Below are 22,492 nucleotides of genomic sequence, written 5' to 3' on the forward strand. Positions count from 1 at the left end.
TTATTTTATCCCCTGGTAAAGGGCTTTTAAAAAAACTTTACAGTAGTCCCTCGCTATACCGCGCTTCACCTACTGCGGCTTCACTTCATCGCGGGTTTCTGAGGAAGTCGATCGGCAGATTTAAACAGCCCGCCGAACTCGATCGGCAGGTTTTTCCAAAAAAAAAAAAATCTAAAATTGTAAATACTGTATTTAAATACTGTATCTAAAATAAATACTGTGTGGGAAGGGTTTATAAACACTTAAAACAATGAAAACTTACCAAACAATTACAATATAAATTCTTAAATAAGTACTATCAGTCGATAAATTCCCCATCGCGGATTTCACCTATCGCGGCCGGGTCTGGAACGTAACACCAGCGATAGGTGAGGGACTACTGTATTTGGAGAGAGTAACAATTAAAGAGCTTGCAAGACAGTAAGAGCTGGGGAAATTGTTAGCACCTGGAAAGAAACAGTTGGAAGAAGTAGAGCAATGGGAAAAAACCTCTGCAAAAACTTAGGGGTTAGAAAATATTCTTCACAGAGAGTAACAATGAAAGGACTTGCAAGCAGGTAAGCGCTGGGAACAGTGCTAGGGCTGGAAAGAAACATTTGGAGTAAGTTAGAGTAATGAGAAAAAAAAACCCTGGAAAGACTTGGAAAACATTCTTCGCAGACAGAAACAACTAAAGAGCCTGCAAGGTAAGAGCTGGGAAGATCGTTAGCAGCTAGTTAGGGCTGGAAAAAAAGCTACATTTAGAGTATAAGACGCACCCAAATTATCAGCCTCTTTTAGGGAGGAAAAAGGTGTGTCTTATATTCTGGAAAATACGGTAATAATATAATGCATTTCCAGATTTTGGGGGAATTTATGGAATTTCTATTGTGTCTGAATTATGATTATCATTATTATTTAATATTTATTATTATTGTTTACTAAATTATTATTAAATATTTAATAATAATAATAATAATAATAAAATAATAATAAAATTATTATTATTATTATTATTATTATTATTATTATTATTATTATTATTATTATTATTATTATTATGGGGACACAATTTGAAGTTAGTTGGGGGAAAGATCAAAAGCAACGTGAGAAAATATTATTTTACTGAAAGAGTAGTAGATCCTTGGAACAAACTTCCAGCAGACATGGTTGGTAAATCCACAGCCACTGAATTTAAACATGCCTGGGAGAAACATAGATCTATTGTAAGATAAAATACAGGAAATAGTATAAGGGCAGACTAGATGGACCATGAGGTCTTTTTCTGCCGTCAGTCTTCTATGTTTCTATTATTATTATTATTATTATTATTATTATTATTATTATTATTATTATTAATTTTATTAATTTTATTAATTTTATTAATTTTAATTTTAATGATCTAGTATGGACTCTAGTCAGAAATACTCTCTTGTCCCAGCCAGTAGACAACTCCAAAGGATACACTATTTTCTAAATCATTTCAGCTTTTGGCGAACAGCTGATTTCCAAAGTCGGTAAATAAATTCTTGGAATACTTTTATGGATTTTTTAAATAGCTCCTGCAACATCCTTTAAGAGCCTTCCAAGACGTATCACCTCCAAACCCTTTGAAGCAAAACTGGTGTGCGCTCTCCTTTATGGATTTTTCCGTGCATAGCTGGCGTGGCACCTTGGAGGCTCCCTTCGTAATAGGCCCTTCAAGTTCTTCCAGTGTATAATTACAACCTTTTCGCTTGCTTCTCCTATCCAAACGAAAATTAATTTGCCAAGGCTTAATGAGTTGCCTCTGGGCGAAATGAATGCGTAATAGCTCATCTGTATTTACAGCCTCATAAAAGGATGTGAATCTTTCGAGATCATTAAATATCTATGACGGCCTAATCTAATGCGGGCCACTGGATGACTGTTTGGTGGGAAAGCTTCTGATATCACTATAGTTGGGTGTCAAAGCAATCAAAGACCGAGGAAATTTTTCAAATCGTATCCACGGTAGTTGGCATTCATCAATAAGATTAAAAACGGAGAATATTGCTTTGCTACCATCTCGGTGGTGCCTGCGATGAAAAAAAAAATGAATTACTTCTAGCCAGAGGAAGTTAAATAGATGCGCTTTCTTTTCATTCTATGGACAGGGGAAAAAAATTGAGGCCAGTTCAAAGCTGTATTTCGGCCCTGGGAACCATTTTTGGGGCCTTGGATCTTCAAACCTGCCACATTTGGTGCTGTGGAAAACTGGGAGTGGAGTTGGGGATATTATTATTATTATTATTATTATTATTATTATTATTATTATTACTACTACTACTACTACTGCTGCTACTACTACTACTAAACAATGTCGGTTGGCGGGCCCCAGGGGAAGAGCCTTCTCTGTGGTGGCCCCGACTCTCCGGAACCAGCTCTCCCCAGAGATTAGAACTGCCCCTACCCACCTTGCCTTTCATAAACTCCTCAAAACCCACCTTTGTCGTCAGGAATGGGGGAACTGAGATATTTCCCCCGGGCCTATACAATTTATGTATGGTATGTTTGTATGTATGTATGCTTAATAATAGGTTTTTTAAAAATATTTTAAATGGTAAATTATTAGATTTCTCATGAACTGTTTTTATTGTGTTGTGAGCCACCCCGAGTCTACAGAGAGGGGCGGCATGCAAATCTAAATAATAATAATAATAATAATAATAATAATAATAATAATAATAATAATAATAATAATAACAACAACAACAACAATTAGATTTGTATGCCGCCCCTCTCTGCAGACTTGGGGTGGCTCACAGCAGTGATAGAAACAATATACAATAAGCAAATCTAATCTTGAAGTCTAAAATAACAGTTTACATTAAAAATCTAAAAACCCCATTATATAAAAAGCATACACACAAACATACGGTTCCATACATAAAACTACATAGGCAAGGGAAGATGTCTCAGTTCCCCCATGCCTGATGGCAAAGGTGGGTTTTAAGGAGTTTCCGAAAGGCAAGGAAGGTGGGGGCAATCCTAATCTCTGGGGGGAGCTGGTTCCAGAGGGTCAGGGCCGCCACACAGAAGGCTCTTCCCTTGGGTCCCGCCAGACGACATTGTTTAGACGACTGGACCCGGAGAAGGCCAACTCTGTGGGACCTAACCGGCCGCTGCTCAAAAAAAATAAAGGGAACACTTAAATAATAGAATATAACTCTAAGTATTCAGTGAGAATATTTCATTCATCCAGATCTAGGATGTGTTATTTGAGTGTTCCCTTTATTTATTTATTTTTTGAGCATTATAGTCGTCAGGGTGTCCTGCAAACCTGGAAAACGGGGAAATCGGGGAATTATCAGGGAAATTGGGGGTTCGGGAAATATCAGGGAATTATCAGGGAACTCATTACAGTAATCCCTCGCTGCTTCGAGGTTCATCTTTTGCGGATTCGCTACTTCACGGGTTTTCAAAGGGGGCTTAAATCCATTAAATCCATTGAAAATTTTAAATCCATTAAAATTCATAAAATTCTTCTACAGTACTGTTGTAGTGGTAGGATATCACATGTAGTTCCGGCTGAGAAACATTATAGAGTGACTGTTTAATGCAAAGGGTGGGTTTTAAAAGTCCAAATGATCGTTAAATACATAAAAAAATATCTTTCCTCTACTTCACGGAAATTCGTTTTTCACGGGTGGTCTTGGAACGCCTCCCCCGCGAAAAACCAGGGATCACTATATCTAAAGTTTCTCATTCATACCATTATTATAGACTCAGGGGGGGAAATGTGCATTTTCTGGGCGACCCTCGTATATAAATCCCAGCGACCGGTTAGGTCCCACAGAGTGGGCCTTCTCCGGGTCCCGTCAACAAAACAATGTCGCTTGGCGGGGCCCAGGGGAAAAGCCTTCTCTGTGGTGGCCCCGACCCTCTGGAATCAACTGCCCCCAGAGATTAGAATTGCCCCCACCCTCCTTGCCTTTCGTAAGCTCCTGAAAACCCACCTCTGCCGTCAGGCATGGGGGAATTGAGACATTCTTTCCCCCTAAGCCTTTATAATTTATGCATGGTATGTTTCTTTTGTATGGATGTTTAGTTTTATAATAAGGTTTTTTTAGTTGTTTTTAGTATTGGATTTGCATGATGTTTTTTATTACTGTTGTTAGCCGCCCCGAGTCTACGGAGAGGGGCGGCATACAAATCCAAGAAAGAAAGAAAGAAAGAAAGAAAGAAAGAAAGAAAGAAAGAAAGAAAGAAAGAAAGACGTTTTGGAGAGCGTGAAGCAAGTTCACCTTGTTTTAACCTTAACTGGTCACCTGAAAACAATTTGTTTGGCATGTGGGAACTTCCACTGGAATGCTTCCCGTTTGGCTACGAAACCCCTCTGTATAAACTAGGTAATATTTTGTACGTGCCAAGTAAACACTTCAAGCCACATACCTGCAGACTCTTGACATAATTACGCCCTGGGTAATATTCCTAGGTAGGTGTGCGCCCTCTCTTGCAAAGAAACACCCTCACCCATTGTTGGTTGGGCAGCCTGTCCAAACATTGAACGGGAGAACCGGTTCTGCAGTGACTGACCCACCGCTTGTCTATTACAGAGACGGCTGAAAGCAGACGCCCGGAAGGCCATTGGACAGCTGCAGCTGCGCACCTTAAAACAGGGAGACGAGGTATGACCCAAAAAAGAACATCCTCTTTTCCGAGCAGGTTGCACCATCCTAAACAATAAATTAAAAAAAGGCACCTGCCCAGCCTGTTCTTGTGACTGTTCCAGACAATAAGGATGACCCTGGGTTTTTTGGTGCAAGGAGAGGTGTTTTGAACACAAGTCGGTGTGAAAAGAGAGAGAGAGAATTAAATTCTGGGGGTTTTTAACAATGGTTTTGTTGACGTTTGTTCCGGAGGTGGGACTGATATGACAAAATATGTCTATTAATTTTGGGGAGCAAAAAAAAAAGAAAGAAGAGGAGGAGGAGGGAAGTGGGGGAGGGAGGGAAGGAGGGAAGGAAGGAAGGAAGGGGAGGGAAGTGGGGAAGGGAAGGAAGGGGAAGAGAGAGAGGAAGGAAGGAAGGGGAAGGAAGTGGGGAAGGGAAGGAAGTGGGGAAGGAAGGAAGGAAGAGAGGAAGGAAGGAAGGAAGGGGAGGGAAGGAAGAAAGGGGAGGGAAGTGGGGAAGGTAAGAGAGGGAGAGAAGGAAGGAAGGGGAGGGAAGAGAAGGGAAGGAAGGGAAGAAGGGGAGGGAAGTGGGGAAGGGAAGGAAGGGGAGGGAAGTGGGGAAGGGAAGGGGGGAAGGGAAGGAAGGAAGGAAGGCTCTCAGTGATTCTCAGGAATCCATCTTTGTTTAGTTTTGTGTTGTAAAACATCGTTTTCGGAGACTGCCGAGCTGGTGGACCGTCCTTCCAAGGGGCTGTCAGCTTGAGTCTCAATCCCTCCCATTAGTTGAACACAAGGAAAAAAATGTTTTCTTTCTCTTCTTTAAAGGAAACTGGCCCTGATGCAGACAGCTGTGCGGTGTGCATTGAAGCGTACAAAGCAAATGACGTCGTCCGAATTTTAACCTGCAAGTAGGTTAATTCTTCCCCCTCCCCTGCTCATTCCCCTTCTCGCTCCCTCTCTGCTCCTGGCTCGGCTTTGGTTCCTCTCGATCAATAATTGGCTGAATTGACACTTATCAGTTGAGTTGAGGTGTAAATGTAAGTCTAGATGGGGGGGGGGGGCAGGGGGCAGGTGACCAACCTTGGCAACTTTAAGACTGGTAGACTTCAACTCCCATAATTCTCCCTGCCAGCAAGGGGAATTCTGGGATTTGAAGTTCACAAGTCTTAAACGTTGCCAAGGTCGGAAATCACTGGTCTAGAATGCTATAATTGCTTTTATAGTATTTTAGATGGTATAGCAATTAGAATAGAATAAATAGAATTTTATTGGCCAAGTGTGATTGGACACACAAGGAATTTGTCTTGGTGCAGATGCTCTCAGTGTACATAAAATAAAATATACATTTGTCAAGAATCATATGATACAACACTTAATGATTGTCATAGGGGCCAAATAAGCAATGAAGAAGCAATATTAATAAAAATCTTAGGATATAAGCAACAAGTTACAGTCACACAGTCAACATGGGAGGAAATGGGTGAAAGGAATGATGAGAAAAACTAGTAGAAGTGCAGATTTAGTAGAAAGTCTGACAGTGTTGAGGGAATTATTTGTTTAGCAGAGTGATGGCGTTCGGAAAAAAACTGTTCTTGTGTCTAGTTATAGCATTACAGCATTCTAGATGCTTTGGATTGCCATTTAAACATACATTCATACATACATATAGATGTACGGTAGATATAGATAGATATATAGATATAGATATAGAAGATAAGAAGATAAGTACATGATGGATGGATGGATGGATGGATGGATGGATGGATGGAAAGATAGAAGGATAGATAGAAGAATAAAATGGTAGAATGAATGACAGACAGACAGACAGACAAACAGACAGACAGACAGACAGACAGACAGATAGATAGATAGATAGATAGATAGATAGATAGATCCTGTATGTAGGTAGGTAGGTAGAATGATAGATGATAGAATGAAGGAATGAACGAACTATATTTTAAATAACTGCAGTCTTAAACTTAGCAAATTTATACATACATACAAATTTATACATATATAATTTGTATTTGTATTTATACATACAGATTTATACATACAATGTTAGGTTCCTAAAAATAACAAAAACCTTTGCATAACAATATTCCTACAAGTAGCCCTATATCGCCATATTCCATATGCATACCAGGACTCCCTATTTTAACCGTTGAATGATGATAAACCTCTGTGCCCTTTTGAACAGTAATTGGATTGAAAAGACAACAAGGAAAAATCAAAGTACACCATGGTATATTCACCTATGGTACGTCAGCAAACCTACTAGTGATTGATTAGCAGACCATGACCAAGCAAAACATAATCTAAGGTGTGACCGAAGTCAATTTTGTGTGCGTGCGTGTGTAGGTCTTGGTGCATTCATATCTTTTCCCATGTAAGATTGAGAGCATCGTGGTGACATTTCGACGAGGTCCCACTCGTCATCTTCAGGCCCGTGTTTTCGGCTTTGTGGTGGTGCGAACCAAGTGTGGTTGGAGCTGCCGGTTTTTCTATAAATAGAGATGTGGGGGTGTGGAAGACTGGCTTAGTTGTTGTAAACTGGTTGGTTGGCTGTGTTGTAACATCTTGATTAGTTGATGGAGAGGATGAGGTTGTGGTTATAACTTGTTTGTTGACTAGGGCTAGTTTCCAGGTGTCTGGTCGATGGTAGGTAGGTAGAATCTCTACAAACACACCCAGAGAGACACAAATTTAGCAATTCAATTCAATTTATTACATTTGTATGCCGCCCCTCTCCGAAGACTCGGGGCGGCTCACAACGGTAATAAAACAATATTAATGCCAAACAAATCTAATATTAAAAGAAGCATATAAAACCCTATCATATTAAAAAGCAAACAGCACATACATACCAAACATAAATATAAAAATATAAAAAGCCTGGGGGAAAAGGTGTCTCAACTCCCCCATGCCTAGCAGTATAGATTGGTCTTGAATAATTTAGAATAGAATAGAATGGAATAGAATAGAATTTTTATTGGCCAAGTGTGATTGGACACACAAGGAATTTGTCTTGGTGCATATGCTCTCAGCGTACATAAAATTTATGGAAGAAAAGAAGAGTGGGGGCAGTTCTAATCTCCGGGGGGAGTTGATTCCAGAGGGCCAGGGCCGCCACAGAGAAGGCTCTTCCCCTGGGGCCCGCCAAACGACATTGTTTGGTCGACGGGACCCGGAGAAGGCCAACTCTGTGGGACCTTATCGGTCGCTGGGATTCATGCGGTAGCAGGCAGTTCCGAAGGTACTCTGGTCCACTGCCAAATAAATATGTATATGTGCATGTATATATATATGTATGAATATATACTGCTCAAAAAAATAAAGGGAACGCTCAAATAACACATCCTAGATCTGAATGAATGAAATGTTCTCCTTGAATATTTCATTTGCACAACTATTCCATTTGCACAACAGCATGTGAAATTGATTGTCAGTGTTGCTTCCCGAGTGGACAGTTTGATTTCACAGAAGTTTGATTTACTTGGAGTTATATTCTATTTTTTAAGTGTTCTCTTTACTTTTTTTTGAGCAGTGTATATTGTATGTATAAATTTTCTAAGTTTATATATATACACTGCTCAAAAAAAATTAAAGGGAACACTTAAACAACACAATATAACTCCAAGTAAATCAAATGGTCCATTTAGGAAGCAACACTGATTGACAGTCAATTTCACCTGCTGTCCTACATGGCATTGGGCCAGAATACATCCGGAACCGCCTTCTACCGCACAAATCCCAGCGACCGATAAGGTCCCACAGAGTTGGCCTTCTCCGGGTCCCGTCGACCAAACAATGTCGTTTGGCGGGGCCCAGAGGAAGAGCCTTCTCTGTGGCGGCCCCGGCCCTCTGGAATCAACTCCCCCCAGAGATTAGAATGGCCCCCACCCTCCTTGTCTTTCGCAAATTACTCAAGACCCACCTTTGTCGCCAGGCATGGGGGAGTTAGGATATTCCTTCCCCTAGGCCATTACAAGTTATGCATGGTATGTTTGGTTTTTTATAATAAGAGTTTTTAGTTGTTTTATTAAATTGGATTGTTACATGTTGTTTTAACATTGTTGTTAGCCGCCCCGAGTCTGCGGAGAGGGGCGGCATACAAATCCAATAAATAAATAAAATAAATGAATGAATGAATGAATGAATGAATGAATGAATGAATAAAAAAACAAACATTCAACTTTCTATAGAACAAAGGATTCAATGAGAATATTTCATTCATTCAGATCTAAGATGTGTTATTTGAGTGTTCCCTTTATTTATTTTTTTGAGCAGTATGTATAAAATGCTCAGATCTGTGGAGCCATGCCATAAATTCTTTTTTCTTTTTCAGCCATCTGTTTCACAAGAGCTGCATTGATCCCTGGCTCCTGGAGCATAGGACCTGCCCTATGTGTAAATGTGACATACTCAAGGCTTTGGGAATCGAGGTAAACCTGCGAGCTGTAGTTAAGTTACTCATTACCTGATTTATTTATTTATTTATTGGCCATTACAGGATTTGCAGTAGAAAACAGGGCTCTTATCCTCTTAGAAAGACATTTTCGCCCATTTGCAAGGAGGAAGCTTAAACAACAGTTTCTGTGTAAGTCCTCCATACAGGTTTCAAAGGTTGTTTTCTATGCAAAACACACTTGCAAACTTAAGACGTTCGTTCACCCTCTTTGAAAGGTAATTGAAGTCCCTTTGGGGAAGAGTACACGGACCATACCATGTTTTATTTATTTAGTTATTTAGTTAGTTAGTTAGTTAGTTAGCTAGTTAGTCCAATACACAATGAGGGTTTTAGTGGGTTTATTTATTCATTCATTCATTCGATTTTTATGCCGCCCTTCCCCTTAGACTCAGGGCGGCTTACAACATGTTAGCAATAGCACTTTTTAACAGAGCTAGGCTATTGCCCCCACAATCTGGGTCCTCATTTGACCCACCTCGGAAGGATGGAAGGCTGAGTCAACCTTGAGCCGGTGATGAGATCTGAACCGCTGACCTGCAGATCTACAGTCAGCTTCAGTGGCCTGCAGTACAGCACTCTACCTGCTGTGCCACCCCGGCTCGTTTCGGCCTCCAGGAAGGACGTATTCGTGATGTAAAAGCTCCGCCCTTGAAATTCCCTATTGGGATTCCCCACCTCCTTTCCAGCCTCCAGATCGGCCGAAAATGACCACGCCGATCGCAAAAACGGCGCTCCGCTGGGTGGCGGCGCCCGGCTGTAACCTTCTGAAACAGCCGTGCGCTTCTCGGCGGCCTCCGGGTTCGGGAGAACGCCGAGAAGCCCCCCGGCTGTTTTAAAAGGTGACAGCCGGGTGGCGACGCCCAGCAGAGCGCCATTTTGCGATCTGCGGTGGGTTCGTAAGCCAAAAAAAGTTTGTAAGAAGAGGCAAAAAATTTCCGAACCCCGGGTTCATATCATGAGGTACCACTGTATATACACATAGTAAAATACATGATGAAGGTTATAGAGGAGATACTCATAGCAAAATATATCTAAGAAAGAATAGAAAAGAAGATATAGTCATAGAACATATCAATGAAAGAATAGAAGAAGAGATATAGCAATAGAAGAAAGGTATAGGAGATATAGGAGAGCAATAGGACAGGGGACGGAAGGCACTCTAGTGCACTTGTACTCGCCCCTTACTGACCTCTTAGGAATCTGGATAGGTCAACTGTAGATAATCTAAGGGTAAAGTGTTGGGGGTTTGGGGATGACACTATGGAGCCCGGTAATGAGTTCCACGCTTCAACAACCCGGTTACTGAAGTCACTCCCTAACGCTCATAGATAAGAAAGCGAGGACAAATCAAGGGAAATATTTCTTCACCCAGAGGGTCCTTGGTTGATGGAATTCACTTCCAGAAGAGGTGGTGACAGCTGTCAACCTGGATAGCTTCAAGGCAGGATTAGACAGATTCATGGATGCCAAGTGCATCGGTGGTTATTGAAACGGATGTCCATGTGCCGCCTCTATGTTGGTTGAGGCAGGCAGGATTCCCTTGGGTCCCATTTGTTGGGGGTCAAGGGAAATGGAGGGGTTTGCCTTAAGCCTATGCCAAGGACCTTTTGCTAACCAGTTTCTCCCCCTGAAATTCTACTCGGCACAGGTGGACATAGAAGAGCAAGGAGAAGCTACTCAGACCCCCACAACACCCGACGAAGCCTCTAACATCCCTTCGGTTAACGAAGAAGATAATCATAGCGAGACCGCCTCCTCGGGGTACGCGTCCGTGCAGGGGACCGACGAACCCGCTCCAGAGGCTCCAGAGGAGCGGGTTACTCCAGACAGTAAGTTTCCTCCAGCTCTCTCTCGCAAGTTACTATCCCTCGGTTCTTTTCTCTGGAGCAAGCATCCCTTCCGTTTCCCTTTGGCATAAATTGGCCAGTCTCGGCTGCCCCCTGCTGGGGATTCGGTGGCACCACCACGAGGAGAGGGAGTTTGCGTTTCATTCAAGGGCTCAGGAGGGGTCATTCTTTGTCAAGTGGACCAGGTGAAATTGAAGCCTTATTTGAAAAGAAACCATCACAAAAACAACATATATGATAGGGAAAAAATGTGTTCTTCCTAACAACAACAAAAAAAAGATTTTTATTTATCATTTAGTGAATGTAATAAATATTAGAAAATAAATGTATAATGTTTAATCTATACAACGGAATGTAATAGGTAAATAAATTTACTAAAAAACACTAACAAAGATGGTTTATGATCTGTAAAACGGAATAAATTGTGAGTTGAACTATTTGTGAAAATTCAATGAAGAAATAAAAAAATGAAGATGATTGAAGGTGAGAAAACAGAGAGCGATAGAAAAAAAAGTATGCTCTACTTAATGAAGATGATTGAAGGTGAGGAAACTGAGCTCTCTGTTTTCTCACCTTCAATCATCTTCATTTTCACTTCATTAGAAAGAGGATGGGTTTTTTTCCCTATTATATATGTTTTTGTGATGGTTTCTTTTCAAATAAGGCTGCAAAAATCAGTCAAGTGGACACCCGGTCCACTTGACAAAGTATGTCCCACTATCGGATGGCGCAGATGTCCCTGTGTGGGAGAGAGAGAAAGAGAAAGACTGCAATAAATAGGCTCAAACTTTATCAATGGTTGGCTCCTGCTGGTACAGTTAATTGCACGCAACTTTGTGATTTTGGTGCGCAAGTGCGCGATCACGCACAATTTTGCTTCCCGCAGCTGTGCAGGACTCAAAATCTCACATGGGAACACAAGTTTCGTTGAAGTTTTTTGCTTCCCCGCATGCGAGATAATTGCTGCCTGCACAGATGCATGAAGCAAAATTGCGCTTGTTCCCGCACTCTCGCACCAGAGCAACACAAACAGTGCAAAATATTACGCGGGGAAAATCCTGAACTCACAACATACACTGCTCAAAAAAATAAAGGGAACATTTAAACAACACAGATATAGAGGAAATTAAAGTAATGGCAGAGAAATGGATATTAATAAACTAAGGTTAGTTAGTTGGGGGAAAGATCAAAAGCAACATGAGAAAATATTATTTTACTGAAAGAGTAGTAGATCCTTGGAACAAACTTCCAGCAGACGTGGTAGATAAATCCACAGTAACTGAATTTAAACATGCCTGGGATAAACATATATCCATCCTAAGATAAAATACAGGAAATAGTATAAGGGCAGACTAGATGGACCAGGAGGTCTTTTTCTGCCGTCAGACTTCTATGTTTCTATGTTTCTAAGGAGATCTATGTGTATTAGTAAATAAGGGAAAAATTGTTATAAATTAATAAGCTGCAAAAACCAATTATCCCGCAATCCAGCAGGTGCACTTATTAAGTTCTGATACCAAAAATACTGTTATGTATAAAGCATAATGCTTTATTTCATCTTGAGTGTGTGTACGTATGTTTCTTTTCTTTTGTAATTTCTTTCTTCTATAAATGTTGTGTTGTTTCTTTTTTTAATGTAAATAATTAATAAAGATTTTTTTAAAAAAATTAAAAAAACCAAACAACACAATATAACTCCAAGTAAATCAGACTTCTGTGGAATCAAACTGTCCACTTAGGAAGCAACACTGATTGACCATCAATTTCACCTGCTGTTGTGCACATTCAACTTTGTACAGAACGAAGTATTCAATGGGAATATTTCATTCATTCAGATGTAGGATGGGTTATTTGAGGGTTCCCTTTATTTTTTTGAGCAGTGTATTTGTGTGTGTGTGTGTGTATTTTATACTTTATACTAAATACGTGTAGCATTTTTTTTTACACTTATCAGGATACCATCTCCAGGAATTCCCGTTGAGTAGGGCTATTGCCATAGATTTCTGGTTTATATTTCTGGTTTATCCTGCCAAGATGGAGAAGCCTGATAGAGTAGCACCTGATTTAATTAACGAGCTCTTTTAAAAAAAAGGGCAGTCTTATGAGAAGAGGAAGTTTAATAGTGGTTGAACAGATTTAATACAAGTGGAATGAAAAGTTTTAACTTTTGCATGATCCAGTTTAGGATTTGGCAGTTATGATCTTGTTCGTAACAACCAAATCCTCGAATGGATCCTTCAAAGAAGGCTTTTGAATGAAAAATCCTCCTTAATAAAATTAGGAACTGTAGAAGGTTAATAAGGATTATTGGCATAGTTGGCAAAAAAACATCCCCAAGCAGATAATCTTTTCCGACTTGAAAAATCCACTTTCTATTTTTGAACCGATGGAAGTGTTCAAAACGATCTACAAACCTAACGGCATTTAAGTCTATTAAGTCCTATCCTTTCTTTTAAAATTCCAATTAACGTCCTGATAAGCCTTCAAACCGCTTGGTATTTAAGGTCAGCAGCTGGCCGGAAGCCCACCAGTTGTTGCTGTAGTCACAGTCTTCTCGTTTATGGAAGAGTTTCTTCTGCTAGCAGATAAAGCTCTGAATTTGAAAATTCAGAAATCAAAATTGAAAACTACACATATCGACTGGGTGAAACCAGGTGTAATGGTACTGACTGTGAGAGGGATCTTGGGGTCCTAGTGGACAACCATCTAAATATGAGCCAGCCATGTTTAGCGGCAGCCAAAAAAGCCAACACAATCCTAAATGGCATTAAAAGCATAAAACTGATAGGTTTTATGCTTAAGACCTTCCACCATTTTTGAATGGGTCCAAAGACGGGCTACAAAAATGGTGGAAGGTCTTAAGCATAAAACTTACCAGGAAAGACTTAATGAACTCAATCTGTGTAGTCTGGAGGACAGAAGGGAAAGGGGGGGACATGATCAAAACATTTAAATACATTAAAGGGTTAAATGAGGTTCAGAAAGGAAGTGTTTTTAATAGGAAAGTGAACACAAGAACAAGGGGACACAATCTGAAGTTAGTTGGGGGAAAGATCAAAAGCAACATGAGAAAATATTATTTGACTGAAAGAGTAGTAGATGCTTGGAACAAACCTGCAGCAGACGTGGTTGGTAAATCCACAGTAACGGAATGTAAACATGCCTGTGATGAACATCGACCCATGCTAAGATAAAATACAGGAAATAATAGTATAAGGGCAGACTAGATGGACCACGAGGTCTTTTTCCGCCGTCAATCTTCTATGTTTCTAAGAGAGAAGCAACTTAGAACTAAGGAGAAATTTCCTGACAGTCAGAACAATTAATCAGTGGAACTGCTTGCCTCCAGAAACTGTGAATGCCCCAACACTGGAGGTTTTTAAGCAGATGTTGGATAACCCTCTGTCTGAAGTAGTGTAGGGTTTCCTGCCTAAGCAGGGGGTTGGACTAGAAGACCTCCAAGGTCCCTTCCAACTCTGTTGTTGTTGTCATTATTATTATCTCCTCCTCTTCCTCCTCCTCCTCCTCCTCCTTTCTCCCAAGGTGACCATCTCCATCTTGTCAACGCTTCGCAGACCCCAGAGGTGGACACGCTGCCCCAACTTGACAATCCCGGCTTCGAAGGAGACGAAGCCCAAGAGCAGCCGATCAAGTCCTAGGTGCTGTTGGCGCAAGACTGCAGTTCGCTTGAGACAACCAGCATCCCTCCGCGAGGACACCGCCAAGACTGACGTAGCAGCAATGTTCCCTTCAGACCCACCCACACCCTCCACCAATCCCCCAAGATAAAATACACAATTTTAAGATTGAAATTCTCTTTGCGTGGCCTGCCCGTTCACTTTCTTTCTTTCCAGAATTAGTTCTTTTAGTGTTCCCGGTCCGTTTCGTCTGATGCCACCCAGGAAAAAAAACAAACACCCAGGCATCCTTTGAACAAAACTTCTAGGAGTGTTACCACTCTTTCCTGCAATAAAACTTCATACAGAAGTATTAACCCGTCGGGAAAAACACACACACACATATACACACCTTGTTTCCTTGAAAATAAGATTCTGTGTTATATTTTTCTGAACCCTGAAATAAATGCTTGGCCTTATTGCCACCCACTCAAAAGCCCGATTGGGTTTATGATCAGGGCATGTCATATTTGGGGGGGGAAACAAGGTGTGTGTATATATATATAAAAATTTGTTTTCGTAGATTTTCACAGGTACAGGTATGATGGTCTTGGCATATTCGGGTTTCTTCCCGTGTAGGATTTGGAAATTTCTGGCGACGTTTCGACGAGGTCCCACTCGTCATCTTTAGGCTGGTGTTTCTGTCCTTGTTCTAGGGCGAACAGGGGACAGAAACACCAGCCTGAAGATGACGAGTGAGACCTCGTCGAAACGTCGCCAGAAATTTCCAAATCCTACATGGGAAGAAACCTGAATATGCCAAGACCATCATATATATATATTTCTGGGAAATTAGGTATGTACACACCACATTCACACATACCTGTTTCCCGCAAAATAAGACCCTGTCTTATATTTTTTTGAACCCTGAAATATGCGCTTGGCCTTATTGCCCTGTACTCAAAAGCCCGATTGGGCTTATTATCAGGGGAGGTCTTATTTTGGGGGAAAGCAGGGTATATATAATTTAAACTTAATGTGATAATCGGTGTATATCTATATTTTTATATGTAGATTGTTCTCAGTTCGGGTTTTACCCCCGTGTAATATTTTGAGTGTCTATGCGACGTTTCGGTGAAATCACATTCACCACCATCAGGCTGAAGTCGTTAGCTTCGTGCTGCTTTGAATATAGTTCATATATATTCAAAATATAGTTCATATATATTCAAAGCAGCACGAAGCTAACAACTTCAGCCTGATGATGGTGAATGTGATTTCACCGCAACGTCACGTAGACTTTCAAAATATTACACGGGGTAAAACCCGAACTCAGAACAATCTACATACATATATCCGTGAAAATCTATGAGAATAAATATCTACATATGTATATACCTATATTCACGTTATGTTTAAATTAATGGGGTTAGCTTTTTTTAAAAAAAAAGCTTTCAGGTGTCGAAACCATTGGGTTTGTGTATGTTGCTTTTCAGCACTGGTTTGAATTTACTCGGCTTTTATGTAATTTATTGAGAGGTTTCCTTGATTTTTGAGAATCGCCTCTTGATGCGTGAAATCGCCAAGCAATTCAGCTTTTAATCTTGACGGTAAAAGACACTGGGGATATTTTCTTTCCATCCTCCCTTTCACCAGTAATACAGCAAATTTAACACCCGGTGGACATTGCAAAAATGTTCAAGATAGCACAATGCAACTTATTTTGTACGGGGGGGAGGGGGGGAAGCTGCATAAAATTTGTCCTGGGTTGTTTTTGTTGTTGTGGTTGCAATTTTAACAAGCTGCCACCTGGCCCAACGAGTGGTCCAATTTTTAGTCAGTTAGTGCTGCTCTTAACTTTGCCAGAGGTTTAAATAGGCCTTGTTCAAAGAGAATTATTGTGTTGTTGTTGTTGCTGCTACTCCAAAGAAAACAGCTAAGTAAAGAGACCCAAAGAGTACTGTAAATATTCAGAAATAGGCGATGCACGGACATGGCTAAACTGGAAATTTAATGAACGGGTGAACTTTTAAAATTATTTTTCTAACGTCGTGGGACGGGGAACCAAGGGGAACACAGGGTGCCTTTGCGTAGAATCCAAAAACCTCATCCACCAAAGTGAACGACCTATATATTTAATAATGCACTTTACCTTGCGTCTGTGTTTCCGTTTCTGATGGCAAGCCTGGGCTGAGTGGACTGAGGAGCGGCGCTAATACGTTTTTAAAACTTTTTCCACATTGATTCCGATAGGAAAAATCAGCACGCCTTTTCTCTTTGCCTCGTGTTCAAATGAAATTGTAAATATTTGATTTCTACTGAATTCCTTTGAATACAAAATGTAAATAAAGCTCTACTACTGCCTGTTTTGGATGTTCTTCTTTTAAAAAATAAAAACCGTTGAATATAAGCTGGCGTGTGTTCGACAGTCTAACCCTAATGTTGGAGAAATCCAGAAAGTTAAGATTGCTGCTGCTGAAGCTCTCTTCTTCTTCTTCTTCTTCTTCTTCTTCTTCTTCTTCTTCTTCTTCTTCTTCTTCTTCTTCTTCTTCTTCTTCTTCTTCTTCTCCTCCTCCTCTTCCTCCTCCTTTTTCTTCCTCTTCTCCTTCCTTCCTTCCTCTCCTCCTTCCTTCCTCTCCTCCTTCCTTCCTTCCTCTCCCTCCTTCTCCTTCCTTCCTTCCCTCCTTCCCTCCCTCCCTCTCTCTCTTTCTTTCTTTTCCGCCCTTCTCCGTAGACTCAGGGCGGCTTACAACAGGAACAATACAAAAAAACATAACAAACCTAGTACTGTAGTTGAAACAGTCTAAATTTATCTAAAACCCCAATTATCTAATTTATCGAAAACCCCAATTATCTAAAATTATCCAAAATCCCCAATTATCAAACACAAATGGAGAGATTCTACTATGCACAAATGAAATTATTAAAAATTATGATTTAAATCGAGTCGATTTTAAATCAAGCCTTTTCACTAGTGATTTAAATCGTGATTTAAGTCGACTCGGTTTAAAATCAAATCCACCCTGTCTGTTAGGCATAATACCAGGAAAACAGGCTAAAAAGGGAACGTACATTTGATGTTAGCTGTTTTGACAGCAGCAAGAATTATATTTGCACAACGCTACAAGAAGGAGGAAACACCCACAGTAGAAGATATAATTTAAAAAATATTAGGCACTATAGATGAACACTGAAGATAAAAAGAAGAGGAAGACATGGAGTAATATCAGGAATCTTTAATATTTTTTTGCAGCCACAGTCAGGTGAACGTGATCTGCGAGAAGGCAGGAGGTTGTAAGTTACTCCGGCTTTTACCTATGACCTCCGCCTCTTCCCACCTGCTGAATTGCACCGTCCTGGAGATACAATGGCAACCAGGACTCCTGGGATTCCACCACTGCTAAGCAATGCAGTCATTAACGTGTTGTTATTCAGTATTGCATCTCAGGACCAGAAAGGAGCTTGCCATGTTAGAAAAAGTAAATAAATATAACTACAGGATGTGTACAGTAAGAGCCAAAACACTGATTAAAGTGTGAATATGTTTAGCAACAGGATTTTGGATGCCAATTGCCGTTGTAACTTGAGGACTGCCTGGAGAGGAACTGAGATGCTCGGCGGAATAAATCACTGAAAAAGAAGAGAGCTGGGTTATTGCCAAAGAAAGAGGGCAAATTATGGGGGATTCTGGGAATTGAAGCCCCCTCTGTGTTGTGGTTAGCTCTGGCCCAGCTCCTGCCCCAAGGACTGTGGATGTGGGGGAGACATCCACATGCTGCAGGCCTGTTTTGCTCCCGGTGGAATCTGCTGATGAAGGCTCCTCTGACCAAGAAGACATGAGTGACAGGGAGGAGTGGCAGACAGCTCAGAAGGAGATCAATTATCTAGCTCCTCCTTGGATTCAGAACAAGATTTAATGATACAGCCACGCATGCGGAGAGCGATGCATAGGCAACAAAAACTGAGAGATTATTATCAAAGAAAATGAGGCCACCTGTGGTTGGGTGGGGGCTGTGGTCATTAGTGAGGCTGCTATAAAGAGCAGCCTGTGGGTTTGGCCATTGTGGAGGATTATCTGATCCTTGTGTTTCGTGACTGCTTTACTGACTTTGACCTTTTGTGTGCTGATTTTCCCCCGCTTTGAAACTAAACCAGAGCAAAGTGTGTTTCACTTTGTGAAAGAAGGACTGTGAATTGCCTCACAGCTGCAAACTAAGTATCACAGAACTGATAAGGGACTTGTACAAATTACCAGTTTGTTTGGAGACCAGTGCTCTTTGCTATACCAAAAGAGGGCTTGGTTTAAGGGAATTTTCATTATAAAGAACATTGTTTTGAATTTTCAAACGTGTGTGTGTCTGAAATTTGTACCTGTGAATTTTTGGGAGGATTCTACCAGAGAGCCCGACAGAACACTCTGCACACGCCACTTTAATGGCATATGTATGCTGGGGACTTCTGGGAATCGAAGCCCCCTCCCACCTTTAAAGATGTGTGCATACTGGGGAATTCTGGGAATTGAAGTCCCCTCCTCCAAAGTGGCATGCTGGTTGAGTTTTAAAAAGGGCATGCAAGGTGGGGGATTCTGGGAATTGAAGCCCCCACTCACTTTTAAAAGACGCATGCATGCTGGAGAAGTGTGGGAATTGAATCCCACTCCCACCTTTATTTCTTTTTGAATAGTTTTTAATGTATATAATTTAATAAAAAATATTTTTTAAAAAAAAAAAAAAAGGAAGAGGGGAATGAAACCCCCCCTCCCACTTTTAAAGACGCATCCATGCTGGGGAATCCTGGGAGCCGACCCTAGCTCAAGGTGGGGAAATTCCCCCTCCTCTAAAGCCCCCAACAGCTGCTCCCAAGCGCAAACTCCGCCTGCCTAATTCAGGGGTAGGCAAAGTTGCCTCTTCTATGACATACGGACTTCAACTCCCAGAATTCCTGAGCCCACCATGCTAGTTGAGGAATTCTGGGAGTTGAAGTCCACATGTCATAGAAGAGCCTACTTTGCCCCGGGGCCCTAGTTCCTCCCTGGCCCCGCCCCCTCCCCGCGCGGGGCAGGCCGGGGCTTGTAGTGCGTCCCTCCTCCCGGGGGAGGCGCCGGAAGCGCCTGCGGGCCCCGCCCCGTCCAGCTGAGCCCGGGGCTGGGTGGCAGCGGCGATGTGGCTGAAGCCCGAGGAGGTGCTGCTGAAGAGCGCGCTGCGGCTGTGGGTGCAGGAGCGATGCAACCGCTTCTTCGTGCTCCAGCGGCGGCGCGGCTGCGGCCAGGAGGGCGGCGGAGGGGGCGGGCTGGCCGGTAAGAGCGCGGACCCCTCTCCTTGCAAGCCCCCCCCCCCCCCGCCCCACGGCCTCCTCCCCACGGCCAGGGGGTCGGTGTATGTGGGTGTCCGGCTATGCACTGTCCTTTCCTCCCCCCTCCCTCCCCAAATAGCCTCCTCCTGCCAGCCCTGCCGGGTGGGCCAAGTGAGTGGGGGGGGGGCTACTTTGCAATGACCTCCCACCCACCCCCACCCACCCCGTGGCATCTTCCGGCCAGCCCTGCCAGGTAGGCCAAGAGAGTGGCCTTTGCTTTGACCGTTCCTCTTCCTGCCCCCCCCCCATAACCTCCTCCTGCCGGCCCTGCCAGGTGGGCCAAGCGAGCAGGGGTCCTACTTTGCATTGACCTTCCCTCCCTCCCCCAGTGGCATCCTCCAACCAGCCCTGCCAGGTAGGCCAAGTGAGTGGGGGGCGCTTCTTTACATTGACCTCCCACCCACCCCATGGCATCTTCCCACCAGCCCTGCCAGGTAGGCCAAGAGAGTGGCCTTTGCTTTGACCATCCCTCTTCCTGCCCCCCCCCCCATTACTTCCTCCTGCCGGCCCTGCCAGGTGGGCCAAGCGAGCAGGGGTCCTACTTTGCATTGACCTTCCCTCCCTCCCCCAGTGGCATCCTCCGGCCAGCCCTGCCAGGTAGGCCAAGTGAGAATGGGTTCCTACTTTGCATTGTCCTTCCCTCCCCCCTCCCAGCCTCTGCCGGCCGGCCCTACCAGGTAGACTAGTTGCTTTCCCTAAACTCTGGGGTCCGGCTTTGCATTGACCTTCCCTCCTTGCCTTTCATAAGCTCCTTAAAACCCACCTCTGCCGCCAGGCATGGGGGAATTAAGATTTCTGCTCCCCCTAGGCCGTTACAATTGTATGCATGGTATGTCTGTATGTATGTTTGGTTTTGTATATTAAGGGGTTTTTAATTCGCTTTTAGGATTGGATTATTATTGTATACTGCTTATGATTGCTGTTAGCCGCCCCGAGTTTTCGGAGAGGGGCGGCATATAAATCCAATAAAACTGGAAACTTAAACTTCCCTCTGGACTTCCTTCCTGCCAGTTAGGCCAGGAGGGGGGGGGGTCCCTTAATTCCAGGAGTTGGCCTTTGCATTGACCTTCCCCCCCCTCCCCAGTGGCATCCTCCAGCCAGCCCTGCCTGGTGGGCCAGGAGGTTGGGGTGGGTGGGTGTCCAGTTTTGCACTGTCCTTTCCTCCGTGGCATCCTCCTGCCGCCCCTGTCAGGTAGGCCGAGAAAGCGAGGGGGGAGGGTTTGTCCTACTTTGCCTTCTCCTTCCTTCTCCCATTGCATTGCCTCGGCCGGCCAGCCCTGCCAAATAGGAAAGTGGGTGGGTGGGTGGGTGGGGTTGTCCTTTCCTCCCCCCTTCCTCTTCCCCCTCCAAGGCATGCCCATGTTACATCAAATATGCCCATGTTACACCAACACTCCGCAGTCTGCATTGGTTGCTGATCAGTTTCCGGTCACAATTCAAAGTGTTGGTTATGACCTATAAAGCCCTTCATGGCACCGGACCAGACTATCTCCAGGACCGCCTTCTGCTGCACGAATCCCAGCGACCAGTTAGGTCCCACAGAGTGGGTCTTCTCCGGGTCCCGTCAACTAAACAATGCCGCTTGGCGGCACCCAGGGGAAGAGCCTTCTCTGTGGCAGCCCCGACCCTATGGAACCAACTCCCCCCAGAAATTAGAATTGCCCCCTCCCTCCTCGCCTTTCATAAGCTACTTAAAACCCACCTCTGCCGCCAGGCATGGGGGAATTGAGATACTCTTTCCCCCTGGGCCTTTACAATTTTATGCATGGTATGTCTGTATGTATGATTGTTTTTTATATTAATGGATTTTTAATCGTTTTTAGTATTGGATTATTATTGTACACTGTCTTATTATTGTTGTTAGCCGCCCCGAGTCTCCAGAGAGGGGCGGCATACAAATCAAATCAATCAATCAATCCTCCTGCCAGCCCTGCCAGGTAGGCCAAGCAAGTGGGGGTCTGGCTTTACATTCTCCATTCCTCCCCTTCCTCCTGTGGGCAGAGTTCCACTATCTTCAAGCAACAATAGCATATAATAATAATAATAATAATAATAATAATAATAATAATAATAATAATAATAATATTATTATTATTATTTATTAGACGTATGCCGCCCCTCTCCGGAGACTTATATACTGCTTCACAGTGCTTTCCAGCCCTCTCTAAGCGGTTTACAGAGAGTCAGCATATGTTGCCCCCAACAATCTGGGTCCTCATTTTACCGACCTTGGAAGGATGGGAGGCTGAGTCAACCTGGAGCCTGGTGAGATTCGATCTGCTAAATTGCTGGCAGCCGGTGATCAGCAGAAGTCGCTTGCAGTACTGCACTGCGCCACCGAGGCACCAAGCTTTTTTTAGAAGAGACTCTTCTGGATCCAGCTGTTGCTCCAGCTGTTTCCATACCTTCTGGGGCTTTTTTCCAATGCACCTCTGGACAGATTACATTAAAAACCCACCTGCTACTATTAATCATTGTTGAGCTTTTTTAGAGCCCAAGCTGAGAGGCGCCGCCATTGCATTCAACTATTATGATCTTTGTGACCTCCTCATGTTTCTTTTGTGGATGACCTGTTAGGTCAGCCAGCTTTTCC

At 42.9% G+C, this 22,492-nt stretch overlaps 2 protein-coding genes across 2 annotated transcripts in view; both read left to right on the plus strand.

The window, feature by feature from the left end:
- Window positions 1-16,915, plus strand: part of LOC139171592 (RPA-related protein RADX-like) — a 92,916-nt gene extending 76,001 nt beyond the window's left edge. Inside the window, 5 exon segments of the mRNA XM_070759945.1 lie at window positions 4,557-4,628; window positions 5,438-5,520; window positions 8,961-9,057; window positions 10,732-10,912; window positions 14,474-16,915. Coding sequence (XP_070616046.1) covers window positions 4,557-4,628; window positions 5,438-5,520; window positions 8,961-9,057; window positions 10,732-10,912; window positions 14,474-14,589 — 549 coding nt within the window. The 3' untranslated portion in view covers window positions 14,590-16,915.
- A 2,749-nt stretch (window positions 16,916-19,664) lies between these two features.
- Window positions 19,665-22,492, plus strand: part of TBC1D8B (TBC1 domain family member 8B) — a 41,209-nt gene continuing 38,381 nt past the window's right edge. Inside the window, exon 1 of the mRNA XM_070759933.1 lies at window positions 19,665-19,843. Within this exon, the coding sequence (XP_070616034.1) occupies window positions 19,708-19,843 (136 nt within the window). The 5' untranslated portion in view covers window positions 19,665-19,707. The remainder of the gene's footprint in view (window positions 19,844-22,492) is intronic.

Source organism: Erythrolamprus reginae, chromosome 8 (assembly GCF_031021105.1).
Source record: "Erythrolamprus reginae isolate rEryReg1 chromosome 8, rEryReg1.hap1, whole genome shotgun sequence".
Taxonomy (NCBI): domain Eukaryota; kingdom Metazoa; phylum Chordata; class Lepidosauria; order Squamata; family Dipsadidae; genus Erythrolamprus; species Erythrolamprus reginae.